General features: G+C 34.7%; 2 protein-coding genes across 3 annotated transcripts; one reads left to right on the top strand and one right to left on the bottom strand.

Moving 5' to 3' along the window:
• The first annotated feature begins 413 nt into the window (after positions 1–413).
• On the top strand, positions 414–13,453 carry LOC110735008 (acylpyruvase FAHD1, mitochondrial-like). 2 transcript variants are annotated; one of them, XM_021915129.1, is made up of 6 exons: positions 414–801; positions 6,172–6,224; positions 11,395–11,457; positions 11,579–11,629; positions 11,744–11,861; positions 12,276–12,651. In XM_021915129.1, the coding sequence occupies exons 1-6, from the start codon at positions 543–545 to the stop codon at positions 12,341–12,343; spliced, it is 612 nt and encodes a 203-aa protein (XP_021770821.1). In that variant the 5' UTR covers positions 414–542; the 3' UTR covers positions 12,344–12,651. The 2 variants fall into 2 exon arrangements, with proteins under 2 accessions (XP_021770821.1, XP_021770820.1); XM_021915128.1 differs by lacking the exon at positions 12,276–12,651 and adding an exon at positions 12,989–13,453 and having other exon boundaries at positions 417–801.
• Positions 13,454–13,538: 85 nt separating this feature from the next.
• Positions 13,539–14,942, bottom strand: LOC110734833 (epoxide hydrolase A-like). The gene is made up of 2 exons (XM_021914978.1): positions 14,704–14,942; positions 13,539–13,767 (listed from the first exon to the last, which is right to left on the bottom strand). The coding sequence occupies exons 1-2, from the start codon at positions 14,940–14,942 to the stop codon at positions 13,539–13,541; spliced, it is 468 nt and encodes a 155-aa protein (XP_021770670.1).
• Positions 14,943–17,278: the final 2,336 nt, after the last annotated feature.

The following is a 17,278-nucleotide window of genomic DNA, read 5'->3' as shown; positions in this document are numbered from 1 at the left end:
CTGTTTTACTTAATTAATGACTTACTTATAACTATATGACTCTGATACCAAATCGACGTTCCTAGACATTTAAAAACAGTAATAGACAACATTTAACGTCTTAATGACAATATATAAAAGTCTTACTATTTATGTAATTCTACATTTATATTCTGACAATTACTTGTCGCGAAATGACAATATTTTGATACTAGTGAGTGACAATAAAATTATATCCAATGACAGATACAAAATACATAATATAAATAATACAGACAATATAATATGCAATAAGTAATGACAATAAAACTTTTGAAATGACAATACTTTTTGAGTTTTATAATTATCTTATAAGAGTTTAGAGTTCTGTTTTTTTTTTTTTTTTTTTTTTTTTTTTTTTTTTTGGTTGTGTGCACGGATTAGTACGCACAACATGTTATGCTGGACTAAGCATTGCCCACTTTAGCCAAGTTCCAAAAACAAAAAACACATTCTCCTAAAAAAATAGAAAAAAAAAAAAAACTCTCAAAGAAGAGCAGAAAGCAGAAATCAATCGATCAAAAATGGCGAAACTAATTGAAATGGGAACGAAGATCATCTGCGTTGGTCGTAACTATGCGAACCATGCGAAAGAACTTGGCAACCCAATTCCAAAGGAACCTGTCCTTTTTATGAAACCTACATCCTCTTACTTGCCTAATGGTGGAACCATTCTAATCCCACCTTCAATGGAACACCTTCACTATGAAGCTGAACTTGCTGTTGTCATTTCCAAGAAAGCTCGCGATGTTCCCGAATCTTCTGCCATGGATTTTATTGCAGGTTCTTTGCTCATCCCTATTTTCCATCGTTTTTTATTTCGGATTATGTATTAATTCAGGCTATGAAAACAATAATTGTTGGTAGATTTAAATTGGGAAGTAGAGTCATTGTCTGATATAGACGAAATAAATTAGGATTTAAAAAGAAAAAAGGAATTTGGGTTTTTGTATTTATAATAGCAGAAAAATGAATATGATTGAATTGGGATAGTTCGATTTTCTATTGCTTTTATAATTGGTGCTTTTGTTGTTGGATAGTCATTTACTTTTTTGCGGAAATAAAGAGGATTGTTTTTTGGGTATTGAATAGATGTGCAAATTTGTTAATTCCTTTTGGTATATGGTACTGGATAAATTGAGAGGTGAAGCTGCCTGTACATGGTGAGCTAAGCTAGTTAGTGAGGTTAGACATCGTCTTCGTAGTAGCATATTAGGGAGCTGAAATGTAGTGCAAGTGTGCAACTCAAGCTGATCCAGGGTGAGATTGATGTATGGTACTCACTCTCCTCCCAAATAAACGTTTTCGGAAGGCGAATCAATATATGAATAAGAATGTCAGTTTCAACTTGGCTGTTCCAGAACCAAAATTCTAATCAACTTGCTTACTCTTTTTTTTTTTTGAAATGATCAACTTGCTTACGAATGTATCAAGATAATCCTTTTGGTAAAGAATACATATCGTCATTAGCATAGGTAACTTCAAAAAATAAAAATAAAAATTGTTGTGGGGTTTGGTTGATTAATGGAATAATGGTAAATACATAGAAAAAAACCCGACAATTGGTTTTGACTAATTAAAAGTGAATAAAAAAAGATAAAGGTAAAGCGAGACTTATTTGGTGATATAGTTTTTTGGTGAAATGAGACTTCTTTTATTTATTTATTTATTTTTTTTGACAACAGCAGAAACACAAACAGAAGAATAAAACAGACTAAAAAACTTAAAAGACATCAAAAGGAAGGTGAGTAGCAAAACTTGAGACATTCTGTCGACATTGATTAGCAAGCTGGTGTGAACGGCTGACTTCTTCCCTTCCAACCTTTAAGGAAACACAATGATGAAAGTGCTTACCTAGCTTCCGAATTTCCTTTACTATCCAGAAAAGGTCCATAGATAAATTCCCCTCTCTACATAGAGAAGAGATAATCAGAGTAGAGTCTGTATAGAGTTGTATGGAAACATATCCATTGTCCCGGGCCCATGTCAAAGCTGACAGACAAGCCCACCCCTCTGCTTGGATTGCCGAGGATGCCACACCAGGTTCCCCCCCGCATCTCTCTCCCGATGATCCGAAAGAGTTATCGTCCAACCTGCACCATACAATTTCAAAGTCTTGTGCCAGGATCCATCCACTCGGATAGTAAAGGGCTAAGTGGTATTATCATAATAAAGTAGACGATAAACCATTCCCAAAGAGACCTGTAGAAAGCCTGGAGGAGGCTGAGTTTCTCGATCTAAAATAGTCGACTTTCCCAAGTTCCTGGTGTCCGTTTTGTTGAAATCATGAACAAGAGCTCGAGCTAGCTTAAGCTTTATGAAGTATGAGCGGAGATGGCCATTATCTCCTTCAAAAATCCGCTTGTTCCTTGTAGCCCACAAGGACCATAGTTTTGCAACAAACTGTTGTGTACACCAACTTTCAATTCCATCCTGACTATAAAACAGCAAGATATTGCTTTGGATCCAATCCTTAAAGGAATTAGAGCCAGTTAGATTTTGATAGCCTGGTATTTGCAGTTAGTCCAAATCGGATTATCATCTTTTGTGGCTTATAATAGTATTGTTTGCATATTGCAATTGCTTATATTTGAATACCTATTTGTTTGTACGAGCTCACATTAAATGGTTGTTAGCATTCCAACAAATAATTGCCGTATTTTTGTCCAGCCTTTAAAATAAGCATTGAAAACTGTTTACTCATGAGAAGAATCTTCTGAAGAGGATTTATATGTTACTTTCTCGAGAAGTAACTTAAATCACCTCCCTGACTTTTGAAGTTGAGTTCTAATTTTTTACCATGTAAAAAGCCTTTCAACTAGTCACTTACAAGTCCGTCTGTCCTCTTTAAAACTGACTAGCTGAGTACCACTATGTAACATTTCGACCTTTCTATATGGCACCATTGGTAGATCCTTATCGGTGGTTGTCCTAGCTGCATGTGGCGACATGTTTACTTCTATGACAACCGTGAGATGAAAAGAATAAAGATAGTATATTTTCGAAACTTATGATATAATGGTTTTGCGGGCTAACCATATGGACTTTGGACTGCTTACAATATCAATATCCTATCAATGGTTTGATGTAAATAGGCTTTAAAGAACATATCTGGCAGATTGGACCTACTATTGATCATCATAAAGCTTTAAGAGAATGTTGTTAAAATATGCTTCAAAAGAATTAGTCAATGATTGATTCACTTAGTTACTAGAATATCTCCTAAGTGTAGTAGCAAGCAATAAGTTAGTTGTGCTTAGTAGTATGTTACTCTTCCTTATTTCTAGTTAGGGTTGCTTAGTCAAATTAGATATTTTAAAATTAGAGGAAGTCCATATGGTTAGCCTGCAAAACCATTATATCATAAGAGTGGCACCTATTTAAATAGGCACTAAGAGTGCAACATGCACTAAGGCACGTACCTAGTTGCACTACAACACTACTCCACTTTAGTTGCTTAGTTGCTGTACTTTAGGAACTTTGGTGTAACTTAAGGCACTTTCTATTATTTCATTTAGATGAGAATGCAATAATATAATTTCCAACGTTTTTCTTTTGTACTTTGCATTCTTAGTTCCAACAAAGATCTTGTGAGGGCTAAAATTGTTTTTTTGAGTGTTCATCCTAGTTCTCTCAATGGCATCAAACACCTTTTCTCTTTCCATTCCCACATTCAAAGGAGAAAATTATCATACGTGGGCTATCAAAATGAAATTATACTTGCAAGGAATGAAGTTGTGGGAAGCAATTGAGAGTGATGTTGATCCAACTCCTCTTCCACAAAATCCAACATCAGCCAAATCAAAAAACACAATGAAGAAGCGGAATGAAAAGTAAAGATCCTTTGATGTATTTATTCGGCCGTGTCAGATGGAATTTTTACAAGTATCATGACTTGTGAGTCACCAAAGGAGGCATGGGATATGCTAAAGGAAGGGTTGTAGGGCAGTGCTCAAACAAAATTGATGCAAGTTTTGAAACTCATATGAGAATTTGAGATGCAAAGGATGAAGAAGAGTGAAACTGTAAAAGAACTTGTGAGTAAACTTATTATTATTGTTTATCAAATTAGATTACTTGGTGAAACATTTTCCAATAGGAGAGGGGTTGATATGATTTTAGTGAGTGTTCCCAAAAAATAAAAGAAAAAACTTCCTCATTTGAACACTCCAAAGATCTATACAAAATAACCCTAGTAGATTTAGTCAATGCCCTTAGTGCCGTAGACTAAGAGATCACTAAGGGAGGAAGAAAATGGATAAATTTTTTTTTGAGGGAGCTTTATTTTCAAAATCTTCATTCTCAAAAGGTAAAAGTAGTAAGGTGAAATGCTACAATGGTCAAAAGATTTGTCATGAGGAAAAGGATTGTTGGCATAAGGTAAAATCAAAATGCTACAATTGTCAAAAATTTGGGCTTATGGCTAGGAATTGTAGATTTCAAAGTGATGAGAAAGAAGGCATAGCACTAGTGGCCGTGGAAGAAAATTTGTTCAAGAATGGCAGGTGATTATGTGCACCATGGAGATGGGTGCTCCGAAGTCCGAAGAGTATATGTTGATGAGATATCATTAACAAGTAAAAAAATTGAAGGTGATGAGACATGCATCAACAATTTGAAGAGAAGTGCTTCATAAGATTTACTAATTTTGAAGCAAGGGGGTGTGTTAAAATATGCTTCAAAACAATTAGTCAATGGTTGATTCAGTTAGTTACTAAAATATCTCTCAAGTCTAGTAGCAGAAGTTAGTTAAGCTTAGTAGTATTTTAGTGTTATTTTTAGTTAGATTGTTTAGTCAAATTACTTATTTTTGATTAGAGGAAGTGGGGGCACTAAAAGTGGCAGCATGCACTAAGCCACATACCTAGCACTACTCCACTTTGGATGCTTAGTTGCTCTACTTTAGGAACTTTGGTGTAGCGTGTAGCCTATTTAAAGGCACTTCTTATTTATTCATTTGAATGAGAATGCATTGATATAATTTCAACAATTTTCTTTTGTACTTTGTATTCTTAGTTCCAACAAATGTTTCATAATGGTTTAGAATGTAACAGAGAAATGAAAAAGCTGTGGTTGAGATTTTCTGCTGCAGTGTGAAAACAATTATTCTTATAAGTGAAGAAAAGCATAAGGAATTAGCAATAGGCCACACCAAGCATAAATTAATCAATCCCTCTTGCAACTGATTATTTTAAAAAATGTTATCAAACATGCCTTTTATTTTCTTCGTGGAAGTGTAAAAAAAAAAATTTGGAAATAATACTTCCATTGTGTTGTATGTGGGTGGATCTTGAACTAGTCATACACATTTGTCAGGACTTAAAAAAATACTTTATTTCTCATTGGCATCATGTAAAGCTATTAAGATCTTGATATTTTTCAATATTTGACTTAAGGTATGGTTGGGGCCTGTGTGAACTGCCTCTCATAGGTCATAGGTCCTTCTTTCTTTCTACCCCCTCCCCCTTCCCCCCTCTGGGCTCATATGCCTTTGAGGACTTAAAAAACCGACCTACGTGTTATTTCCTCCATCCCTTTATGTCTGCCTAGGTTTCACTTTTGTATGAGTTGAGCAAAGGTTGTGCAAATGGGTTTTTGTTTTTGTATTTTTCCTACATTAATTAATAGTGTATAGTGGAGAGACAAGTGGGGGTAGCATGCCATAATAAAAGGAATGGGTAAAATTTAAAAGGGCAAACCAAATAGGAAAATAGAGCAAACATAAAGAGACTGAGGGAACATCAAGGTAGGAGAATTACTGATAGACTCAACATCCACTTTGATGGAGGTCATGATTTGAACACTAAATTATGATGCTCTATGAGTTTCTTTGATGACAGTGAAATTACAGTAAATGTCTAGATGTCATTTTACTTGAATGCACTTTTCTTAAATTGCTGCCATGAGTCAGCTGACTAAGTCCGATTGTTGATTAGGATGATATCCTTCTTTCCACATCTGCATTGTGGACCACTTAAGCTCTGATAATCTAGATTATATTTGGTGAGGATTTTACTCCAGCATTGCTAATAATTGCATCTGACTTGTTCTACATCTGTTTCTGCTTTCCCTTGGAAGTGTAGTGTAATGATCTGTTACAATGCTTGATTTTGTTTTGGAAAGAAAGTATATTGATATTATCTTGATCTTTAGGTTATGCTCTGGGACTTGATATGACAGCAAGGGAACTCCAATCATCAATTAAGGTAAAATTTTTATTTTCAACAATCTGTCCTACAAATTTCCTCTTATTACCTCTCTTATCTCTTCCAACTTGTGGTGAATGTTCGGATTTCAATTTGAAATTGACTCCAATCAAATGTAAAATACAATTTGGTTTTTAGAATTCAAGACCGAACTTTCAACAAGCCTGATCCTATATTCCTATTCAATCTAAATCAGGACTAGTTAGCTTGGATCTAATATTCCAATCTATAAAGGTTAAAAACATAAAATTTATAACATCATTTTTAAATAATTGAGTGATATATAACTTTTAAATTAACTCTTAAAAGTCCAAATGTTGCCCGCAGCCTTTCTTGTCTTAAAGGTTTCTTAAAAAAGTGTAAGTATATTTTTATATCTTAAATCGGTATTGTATTGTCTACAATCATATGTGCAGATAACTCTCGTCCGCAGAGAGTTTGCTAGTTTTGGTGAATTCATAAGTATGAAACCTAAAGCATTTCTGCAAAGTGTAATGAACCAACTTAGTGAAGGGGTATTATGGGTAGGTTAGTATTGTTGTTACTTAGTAGTCCTCAAATGTATTACATAAGGGAAAACATGCGATGAACCAAGAGATGCTACCTGTGCACATGAGACAAAAGCTCAGTAGAATCATCCTAGGGATGGAAAATATAAATATAAAAATGGAAGAGTGCTATTGAGAAAATAGGCAGATTTCAGAGTGAATGTTTTAGGAGACCTCAAGTCATTATTAGGAGAGTCGTGACCTAAAGTCTCTAGTGAAGAGTGGTAGGCTAAATCCACTATTGTAATCACTTATCATTTTCGATCTTGCTTCAATCTTTCCTCTCAAATATTACTCTGTTCTTATTATCTGTTTGTGAGAGTCTGCGATTTTCAGTCTGTTACACAAAACCATAACTCAGACCGATTTGTGCCAAGGAAATCTATATAATTGATACAGTTCAAGGAACCTAATGCCATCTTTTGATTTGGTATGATAAGCTATACTTGAAGCAAATTGTAAAAGATTCGGACCAAAGCACAACCAAATAACAGAGAAATGCAATAAAACAGTTAAATATGAAGAAAGGTTGAGGCTTTAGTTAGCAATAACAACGGTTTACACCATAGATAGGTTTAGCCTATCAAGCTCCATAGTGACTTTGAGGTCACAACGTTCTCAAGGATTCACTCCCAATTCTACCTCCCATTTTCTGTTCCCCCTCTCTCTATTTATACTAAAGCTAAAGACTCTAACCTAATAATACTAGACTACCTATATTTCCCTTCCTTATTAAACTAACCCACATTCAAAGCCCCTTGGTTTTTATTTCCTAAAATCAATTCTGGCCCTAAAGTTTGGCCTAAAGATTGACTATTCTATCAATAAGCCTGATTTTCCTCTCATTTTTTAACCCACATTTCTCCACCCTCCAACTCACAACTCCACCTATTCAAACTTCTTCCAACCTGATACAAGCCCTAATTCCAAACTATCGACATCACTTCACCCAAAAGTCAATTACCTCTCATTGCAAACCACTAAGTTTTTCTGCCACGATCCAAGCCACTAAAGGGAATACCAATTCTCACCAATGAACAACAACTCTTACGGCAGCTCACTCTTAGTTTTAGCCTAATAAAGAGTTAGATTAGAGATTAATGTTAAGGAAGGGCAATACTGGTAGTCTATATTATTAGGTTAGAGTCTTTATCTTTAGTATTGGGGGGGGGGGGAGAATATGGGAGGTGAATCCTTTAAAGAGTTGTGACCTCAAGCTATGTTACTCGAACTCAGGTACACATGTTCGACACGGGTATGTGTCCAAGTGTCCGACTCGGCTATCTTGTGAAAATTCCGGATATAAAATAAAGTATCCAATTGTCATACCCATGTTAGAAGGTCGAGGGTCCGACACGGGTACTTGAGAAAGTGTGTTATTCTTTAGTGACCTAAGGTTGAAATCTGGTGGGTGGTGGCGTGATTATACGGTGTAGTTCGTCCTTGTGTCACATTGTGTATATAGTCTGTGTCATAGTGGTAAGCAGCTTAGAGTGTTAGTTTGCCCATAAAACTTAATTAGTTGTGTCGGAGTGAGCTAATCAGGTTGAATTATGCATGTATATTTGTGTGAAAGCGATTTGGGTTTGCTAGTTTCCCATAGGTGTGATCATGATCGTCTTATTCGTCATTATATCATCGAATGAATTGTTATGCTTGGAATTCCCTCTCCCTAGTGTTTTGTCTATTTGATATTCATATTCTAGTACTGTTTAGTTAATTTAGTCTATTTAATTCCTTACTTTTATTAGTTGATTTTTTTTAATTGTGAATTTAAATAATTAATTCGTTAATAAAAATTCATAAGACATCTACAAAAGAAATTAGAATTTAACAAGTGTATAACATAGTGAATCAATTAATGATTTCCTTCAGCACTACGATCATCCTGGATCTCTTGTTTATTTTGCTGAAAAATTTAGCTTTGTTGAACATATAATTTAACGATCTTTTGTATTTGTGAGGAATTTTTAATTTTAATTTATTTAATTGTATTCGAAAAATTGATAACCTCCATGACCCTACATAATTTATTACCAACAAACCAAATTTCACAATAATCCATTTGATCTATCTTAAATGTAAAAATAAGAAAATTCTACCTCGAAAAGAGAAGACAAACCCTGTCTGAAAATCCTCTATCTTTCGAAGGAGATCAACCTTGTCTTTCGAAGGAGATTGAAAACCCTATTTTCAGGGAGAAAATGTCCTATTAATTTTGCTATTCCATGCTCTTGGAGCTTGTTTAAGTGCAGTTTGTGCTTTATGTTAACTATAAACCTTTTCTTCTTTGCCTTGAATTTCATACCCTCTTAGTTCCACATGCACTTCTTTTGATATACAAATAATTCTTTTGATGTAGCTATGACTAACACCATTCTAGTGATTTCAATATGTTGGAGCAAATGTCTCATTAAAATCAACTAAAGCCTAGCTTTGTGTTTCTGAATGTTTCCATCTTGGTCTAGTTTTGTATTATAGACCCACTTTAGATCAATTATGTCCTTACCTTTAGGACAATCAACAAGCCCCACATCTTGTTTTTTGCAATCATAGCAATTTCTTCATCCATTGCTTTTATCCAAGCATCTTTAGTTTATGTTTCATTAAAGTTAGAAGGTTCATATGCAAATAAAGCGAACATTTCCATGTCATTTGCTTTAGATAGATAATACTCATAATCATCCAAATAAGGTCTTGCTCTAATTCTTCCTCATTCATTTAAGATCGGAGAAGATGAGGTTCTTTGTTTTTGTGTATCGACTGTTTATAACTTCATTTATTATTGTTGGAGTTGGGCCATAAGAAGTGCTAGCTTCTTCTTGCACACAGAAGTGAACTATTTCATCATCCCATTTCCAATTTGGCAATTCTTCAAAAATAACATCTCGAGAGACTATTAGTTTCTTAGCTTATGGATCTAAGGCAGTAAGAGACGATAGCCTTTTGATTAATCAACATATCCCACAAAAAAGATCTTTTCCTTTGGGATCATACTTGTCTTTACCTTGATCTAAAAGGCATATGCAATACATACGAAAACTTTAAATGACTAATAACTGGTAATCTGTCGTTCCAAGGTTTATAAGGAGTTTTGTTATAAACAGTTTTAGTTAGAGAATGGCCGACAATATTTACAGCTTTGACTCATAATGTTTAAGGAAAATCCTTTTCTTCCATCGTGCTTCTCATCTTTTTATACCTTTATTTCTACAATGCTTCATAAAAGGGTGTTATATATAATTTCACCCCCTATATCAGTTTTCAATGTCTTTGTCATATATCCACTTCGTCTTTCAACTAATGCTTCAAATTCCAAAAATACATTGAAAGCATTTGAATTTTGATTGATAATATATATCCACATCATACGGGTAAAACTATCAACAAAAATAAAAGTACCTCTTGTTCCATAGAAAAGGATTCCTTCACGACCAAATATGTCTACATGTACTAATTCAAGAGGAGGTTTGGCTCTCCACAATTCTTTGGGAATGGAAGATGATGCTTTTTAACATATATGCAACCTTCACAAACTTGAAGATTTCTATAAATATGTGGTACTCCCTCAACCATGTCTTTATGTTTTTTTGTTCAAATGTCCACGGTAAATGGCATTGATAAGATTTATCCATAACATTTGCTAGTAATACTAACTCTTTATTTTGTCGGCAAGTGAAGAGGAAAAACTTATTTTTCAGCCATATGTACCTTTGGTAATGTTGCATTTGTCAAAGCTTATGCATTCTCCATTGTCAAAATTTGTTAAGTATTCTTGTTGGACTAGTTGTCACACTAAGGAGATTATGTGTCAAATTAGGTACAAATAGAACATCATGTGTAAATTTGTATTATTTGATTTGCTATTCACATCATTGATTCTTCCTTTGACATTTGCTTTTTTCCATCACCTTGGGTAACTTGATTTGTCACCCATATCTAATTTAATGAATCTATCTTTATTTCCAATCGATGGTTACTACATCCACTATTTAAAAACCACAAATTATTAGATTCATGTTGTGCATTCATGCATGTAAGAAATAATTGTTCACATTTGCCATTTGCGGTGAAATTTGCTTCATTTGTATCATTTGTGAAATAGATATGAATTTTTTCTAGGTTCAACTTTTACTTAGAGTTCTAAAAGACAGCTAGTTGTTGCATTCTAAAGATGCGAAGCAAAATGTATAGCATCGTCATCTTTAGTATTTGAAGAATTAAGGTTAAGGAACTTATTGAAATTAATTGGGCATGTTGAAAGTCATCAAACTTAAGTTGAGGAAATAATAATAGTAATTTGTTGACTTTTATTAGATTTTGGTTAATAGTTTTAAACTGATTAAATCTCGGCCTCTACAAGTTTAGAAAATTAAAGATGTAAATGTGTAGTTTCAGGTACATTGTACTATAGGAAAAAGAAAAAAGAATAAGAGAATAAGATTATAAGGATATTAGGGAACATACATGAGAAAGTTGTATTTATTAAAAGAGCATTGTTTGTTATCCTGGGTTGTTACCCATATTCATGATATTATTCTTATAATAACTTGAGTCAGCAGTATGAAAATTGTCATTCCTACACCTTATTATGTTTTTATGTTTTGTTTATAATCTATTAGGCTGCAGGGCTTCCGTGGCTATTGGCTAAAGGACAGGACACTTTTACACCCATCAGTGAAATGGTAAGATATGATGTTTCCTATGGAGTATTTATGTTTTACACCTTATTAACTCTATTGAATAAGGGGGGCATTATAAACTATCCACCTTGAATTATTGGATTTCCAATGTTTGATTTTGCAGATTCCTAAATCTGCAGTGTCTGATCCTCACAACTTGGAGCTGTGGCTAAAGGTGGGTTCATCATACCAAGTTGTGAAGTTTTTGTTAGTGAACATTAAAAGTGTTGCAGTATCTATGATTATTTAATAAAGATCTAAACTAGTTTATGTGACAAACTGACAAAAGGTTAATGGAGAAATAAAGCAAAAGGGGTCAACAAAAGATATGATATTCTCGGTTCCATTCCTCGTCAGCCATATAAGCTCTTTTGTCACTCTTCTGGAAGGAGATGTGATCTTAACAGGTATTTTGATATCTTATTTGTTAAAATTTTCTCCTTTGATCTAAATTGCTGACTATTCTGCATTGTGCTTTGTTCTATCATTGGTCATTACTGCCTTTATTTTTTTGCCCAACTGATCGGAAGTTGTGATTTTCAGGGGAAATCCTCCCTCTGTTTGGTATTAATAGTCATATAGTAATATATACTGCGTACCAGTTTAAATTGCAAGAAAAATATCGCCTCCTTTCCTTAAAAAAGGAATGTTTTGTGATTGATTTAACCATCATACCCTTGCTAAGAATGTGTAGTGGAGAGTAAAAATCATCTCTTACAGAGGATCTTTGATTGAATCTGTATCATATACTCAATTATGAGGGTTTAAGAACAACGTAACTATTTAATTCTGACTGAGGGAAATTTTCCTTGGTTTGCCAGGCGCAGCTCTACACTATCCAATAGATAATCTCCTCTATGAGATGAAGCTGATGCTGTATGGCACTTAGTTTTAAAAAGTGTGCCTTAGGCGCGCCTAGGCGCAAGGCGCAGTGAGGCTCAAGAGTTGGCGCCTTAGCTCTTTGAGGCTCAAAGACCTACAAAAGGCGCGCGCCTTTGCGCTTTTTTCTAGGCTGCTTCTTGCGCCTTTGCGCCTTATTTTGCGCTTTATGTTTTAAAGCATCAATAGCTATTGTATAAGTTTATTTTTCCTAGAGTATACCATGAGACTTTGTTATGGGCAGGTTTTCTTCAATTCTAGTGTAGAGAGAAATTCCATATCCTATAATTCAATTTGAAGAACCCTTGTTATTGATCACATGACCCTTTCACCTTTTCTTATAATTTCATTTTTACACTTATTTAATAGAAATTATTACTTTTTTCTATATAAATAGTGTGCCTCACCTATAAAAGGCACACGCCTTCGCCTTGCGCCTAGGCTCTAAGGACTTTTTGCGCCTTGGTGCGTCTTGCGCCCTTAAAAACTAAGGTATGGCAACTTCTTATAGTGATTTACCGATATTCTATTTACTGTCGCATAAAAGCATGTCTCTCCCCTGCACTGCCATCCTCTGTTCTTTTGTCCCTGAAACCCATGCTTTCACCTAGCCAACATGTCTATTTTCAGCTGGTTCACTGATTATATTGTGCAGGCACCCCAGAAGGCGTTGGTCCTGTCAAACCAGGTGAAAAAATAACTGCTGGTATTACAGGTCTCATAGACGTTAATTTTAATGTTGAAAAACGGACTGCACCTGTAAGGAGTTGATTCTAACAGTTTGGCATGTTATCTCTTGCGGAAACACAATCTGACGTTGGATCTGGTCTTTCTTCAAGCTAGTTGATAGCTAATTTTTACAAGTCATGTTACAAGAACTTCAGTGTTCAAAATAAGAAGGATGTAATAGAACAGTTTCCAATATGCAACTTTTACTTTTAGTAAGTTGCAGAAGCCGTAAAGCAACAATAAAGAAGTTGCAGAATTCCTTATTGCCTTTTTTTTAAGAAAAAATAAATAAATAAATATTTTGGGGTGGTGGTTGTTATTGTTGTTCAGGTCATACATATAATTTCTTTTGACTGAACAATTGGAATAATTTGATGAAAATTATAGTAAATCAACGTCTTTACTTAACTTTGTTACTACCTCTGTCCGAAATTGGTTCAGTTAGTTTAAATTACTCTCTTATCAAGGGAAAGCCCTTAAAATTTTCGAATAGATATCAAATCAGGCTTCTCTTGCTGTAGAAAATGGGCAACTCCTTCAAGTATGACCACATCCTGCAGAAGTGACACATTGTTTTTCATCCCCCCGCCTTGAACATATTCCTTGACTCCAGGCTTAAGGTAAGCCAGATCCAATTCTCCAACAATGAACTTCACTGGTACGTTTACATGAGCTCCTGTCCATGGTGCCATGAGTTCCCAATTTCTGCAGTAAAATTAAAGATGCTGTAACATATGTAAACAAAGAATGACCAGACAAACAGCATGTATATTTACGCTGGTCTGCAAGATGGCTAGGCTGTATAACTTAAGAGAGTCTACAGCGTACTCAATATGAATAACAGTAACACCGAAGACACTGAAACAGCCACCCTACACACCGCTAGAAAGGGTGTATTGCAACACCCAGCAATTTCTCGACCTTGGAAGATAATTAGCATCCAACATTCAGGTAATTGATGAAATTGAAGTAAGACAGCTGAAATTATTGGTGCTAACTGATTTGAGTTTGCGAATGCCTTGTCATTCTTAGAAATCCAACCATCCCACAACGTACTTATGAGGCATGGCAGTCTCTAACCATTGTTATGCAATCATTTATCCTAAATAATAAGGAAATCCGGGATCAGAATCTGATCATGGTCGAGCAAGTAACCTTCCAGTCAAACATGCTTGGTGAAAAGTGTTCGGCATTTTCTTATGTGTTTTTGTAAATGTTACAAATGTATCTAGTTGTCTACGGCATTCCTCAACGTTGCAGATTTTGGTTAACAGGTAAATGACATACCATAGGTTACACCTAACAACTTTCACCTAGGTTAAGTCAGAAGCTAACTCATAAAGTACAATGTTACTCCCATTCGACGATTCTCAGTTGCAACCATTGAGCAGTTAAACTTTTGCAAGATGAGTGCCCTACATAGCCCAAGACTTGTTGAAAGGGTTCAATTCCTAGTTCAATTGAAGTTTTTCCTTTCAGTGGAATACACAGAATGCTAGAATCCCTTGTTATCAAAGATAGATAACAATTAATACTAAAACGCCCATCACAATAGTCGGATTATTATCCCCACTATCGACTTTTCCCATTAATGTAATAGATGAAGACTAAACATGAGTGTGAGTTTAAGGAGAGACATACAGATTTATAGCACGATAATAGTTCAATCCTCCAGTGAAGCTGGTATGTGTAAATTTGTCCCGGTAGTAAGCAACATCTTCTCCGTACAACCAATTCGGATAAGGAGGCACATTATTGAAGGCTTGTCGTTTGGGCAACATTAAAGGTCCTGGGTGGCGGTACGAAAATAATTTTCTTAAGAATTTGTCAGCACCACCAGCTTCAGCAATCTCAGACTCTATTTCTCCAGGTACCTTCATTTATTCACCATCATTCATTTTTGTTCTAAACTATCATTTTAGTCATTCACAAGATATTCATGTATTCACCATCATTCATTTTTGTTCTATAGTATCATTTTAGTCATTCACAAGATATGAAAACATCCATTGTCAAAAAAAAAAAAAAAAAAAAGATATGAAAACATCGAAAATGAAGCACTTGAATGATTAAAAAACAAGAGTTGAGAGATTAAGAAGAAAGAATTAATGTATATTAGCCTATTAAATGTATACTGGATTCTTTATTTTAAGCATTCATGGTACTAATGATACTATTCTTACTCAGTTGGAACATCATCAAATGAGCAAAAAAAAAAAAATAAAAAATAGTGTTGTATTATTATGCAATTGGTGGTAGCACAACCTAAGTCATTTTTGTATATGCATGTACATGTACACTTCTAAGATTTCACCTCAGATCATTACATTATGAGTGGAATGGTGAAATTATTACATTATGGGGGATCGATAAGAGCAGTAATGTACTAAAAGGAATTTGCTAAGAATGAATAAAGTCAAAGTTTTAAAAGATGTTTTACAAATTGGAAAATATTAAAGAGAGTTAAATTATGGTTTTTATATGGAAAAAGACTTAAATTTATTACTGTATTAGGTATCTTTTGGTTGAACAAAAAATATTGACGGAATAGAAAACTCATTTGAATTTGGAAATACGCTAGAAGTTTGTTTGGTGGTTCATAAAAAGTGGAAATGTAAAAACTGCAAATTCATGGAATTTTCAATGCCCAAAAAATACATGGGAATGAAATTAGCCCCCTTTTGATTACTCAAAATTCTTATTATTTGCAAATGTCTCGCAACAACAAAACAAATCCAATCAATTTCTACAAAATTTGATCCAAAATTTTAACACCAATGATATATAATTCCTATGAGCATTTAATTCTCATGTTAACTACTCCCTTCGTCCCTAAAAGAACGACTCTTTTGGACATTTTTCACGGGTATTAAGAAACTTAAGTGGGAAGTACAAGTGTATGGGAAATCTAATATAAGTACATTGAAAAGGTAAATTTACATGGGATTTGTAAAAAAGTAGAGAGAGAAAGGAATAAAAGTACATGGAAAAAAAAAATTTACACGGGAAAGCTAATTTGCACAAATATTATTGCAAATTGGAGGGTATTTTAATGCAAATGGGGTGAACATTTTGGGACTAAAATTTGACCAAAATGATCGTTCTTTTAGGGACGAAGGGAGTAAAAAATACCTTTAGATATCTCAGGACTAAATGGTTAATGCGTAACCATTGGTCATGTATACGTAATCCATTGACCGGAATAAAAAAAATAAATAAATAACTATTGATATTCTTAATGATTAACTACAACGGCAAAACAACCAATTACATGATTTACATCACTTTCATCTCCAGATTTGTTTTAGGTAGACTGCTCTCAATTAATACAGAAAGAGGGACCTTGCATATGCAATTAGTAATTTGGTGGTCCTTTCTAGTCACACATAAAAGTTCCACTAATCAGTAATCACCATTGAACCAACTCAATTATGTAAAATAAATGTATGATCAACATCAACAGTAGAATATCATATAAAACAGTTTATTCAAATGTATAAATCATCACATTAAAAAAAAAAAAAAAAAAAAGAAATTTTTTTTTTTATACTTAATGATTAGGGGATTTTTTTCCCCGCCACGTGGGCCACTCAGAGTCCGTCACGTGTCATCCACGTGGACCAATCAGAGTCCGCCACGTGTCACCTTATGAGAGCTCCAAGGTGGACCAATCAGGCCACGACACGTGGCAGACAGATAGACAACAAGGAAAGCTGGCCTCTTACGGCCCAAATTCCCAGGCAAAGCCCAATCAGTCCTAGGTTTACTGAAACCTAGTGCTGGGCACGTTTCTCAACACCCTATAAAAGGGAGATGTTTCCCTCTGAGGAACAATTATTCAGAAATATTTAATTCACATTAACTCTCCATCAGAAAAAGTCAGACACCTGACACCTTGAACTGAGCAATTACACACTGCAGATTCTCTCTTGGAATCCGAGAGAGAGACCCTTACTTTCCGCACTTTACTCCTCATATACGTTCTAACTTGATCGTCGGAGGCGGAACTCCCACCCACCGGATCGGAGTCTCCGTTGTTTTGCAGGTACAGGCGTCCAGAGGTCAGTCTTGGAATTGTAACTCTCCCGAAAGACATCAAAAAACCCTAAAACATTTTGGCGCCGTCTGTAGGGAGAGTACTTCAAAGATGACTTCATAAGAACCTGTACCAGCTCTTAATGAGAAACAACCTACGGCCGACGTTCAGGTCTTCTCA

This window comes from Chenopodium quinoa, unplaced genomic scaffold, assembly GCF_001683475.1.
Source record: "Chenopodium quinoa cultivar QQ74 unplaced genomic scaffold, ASM168347v1, whole genome shotgun sequence".
Classification (NCBI taxonomy): Eukaryota; Viridiplantae; Streptophyta; class Magnoliopsida; order Caryophyllales; family Amaranthaceae; genus Chenopodium; species Chenopodium quinoa.
This window is presented reverse-complemented; position numbering and strand designations above follow the sequence as displayed.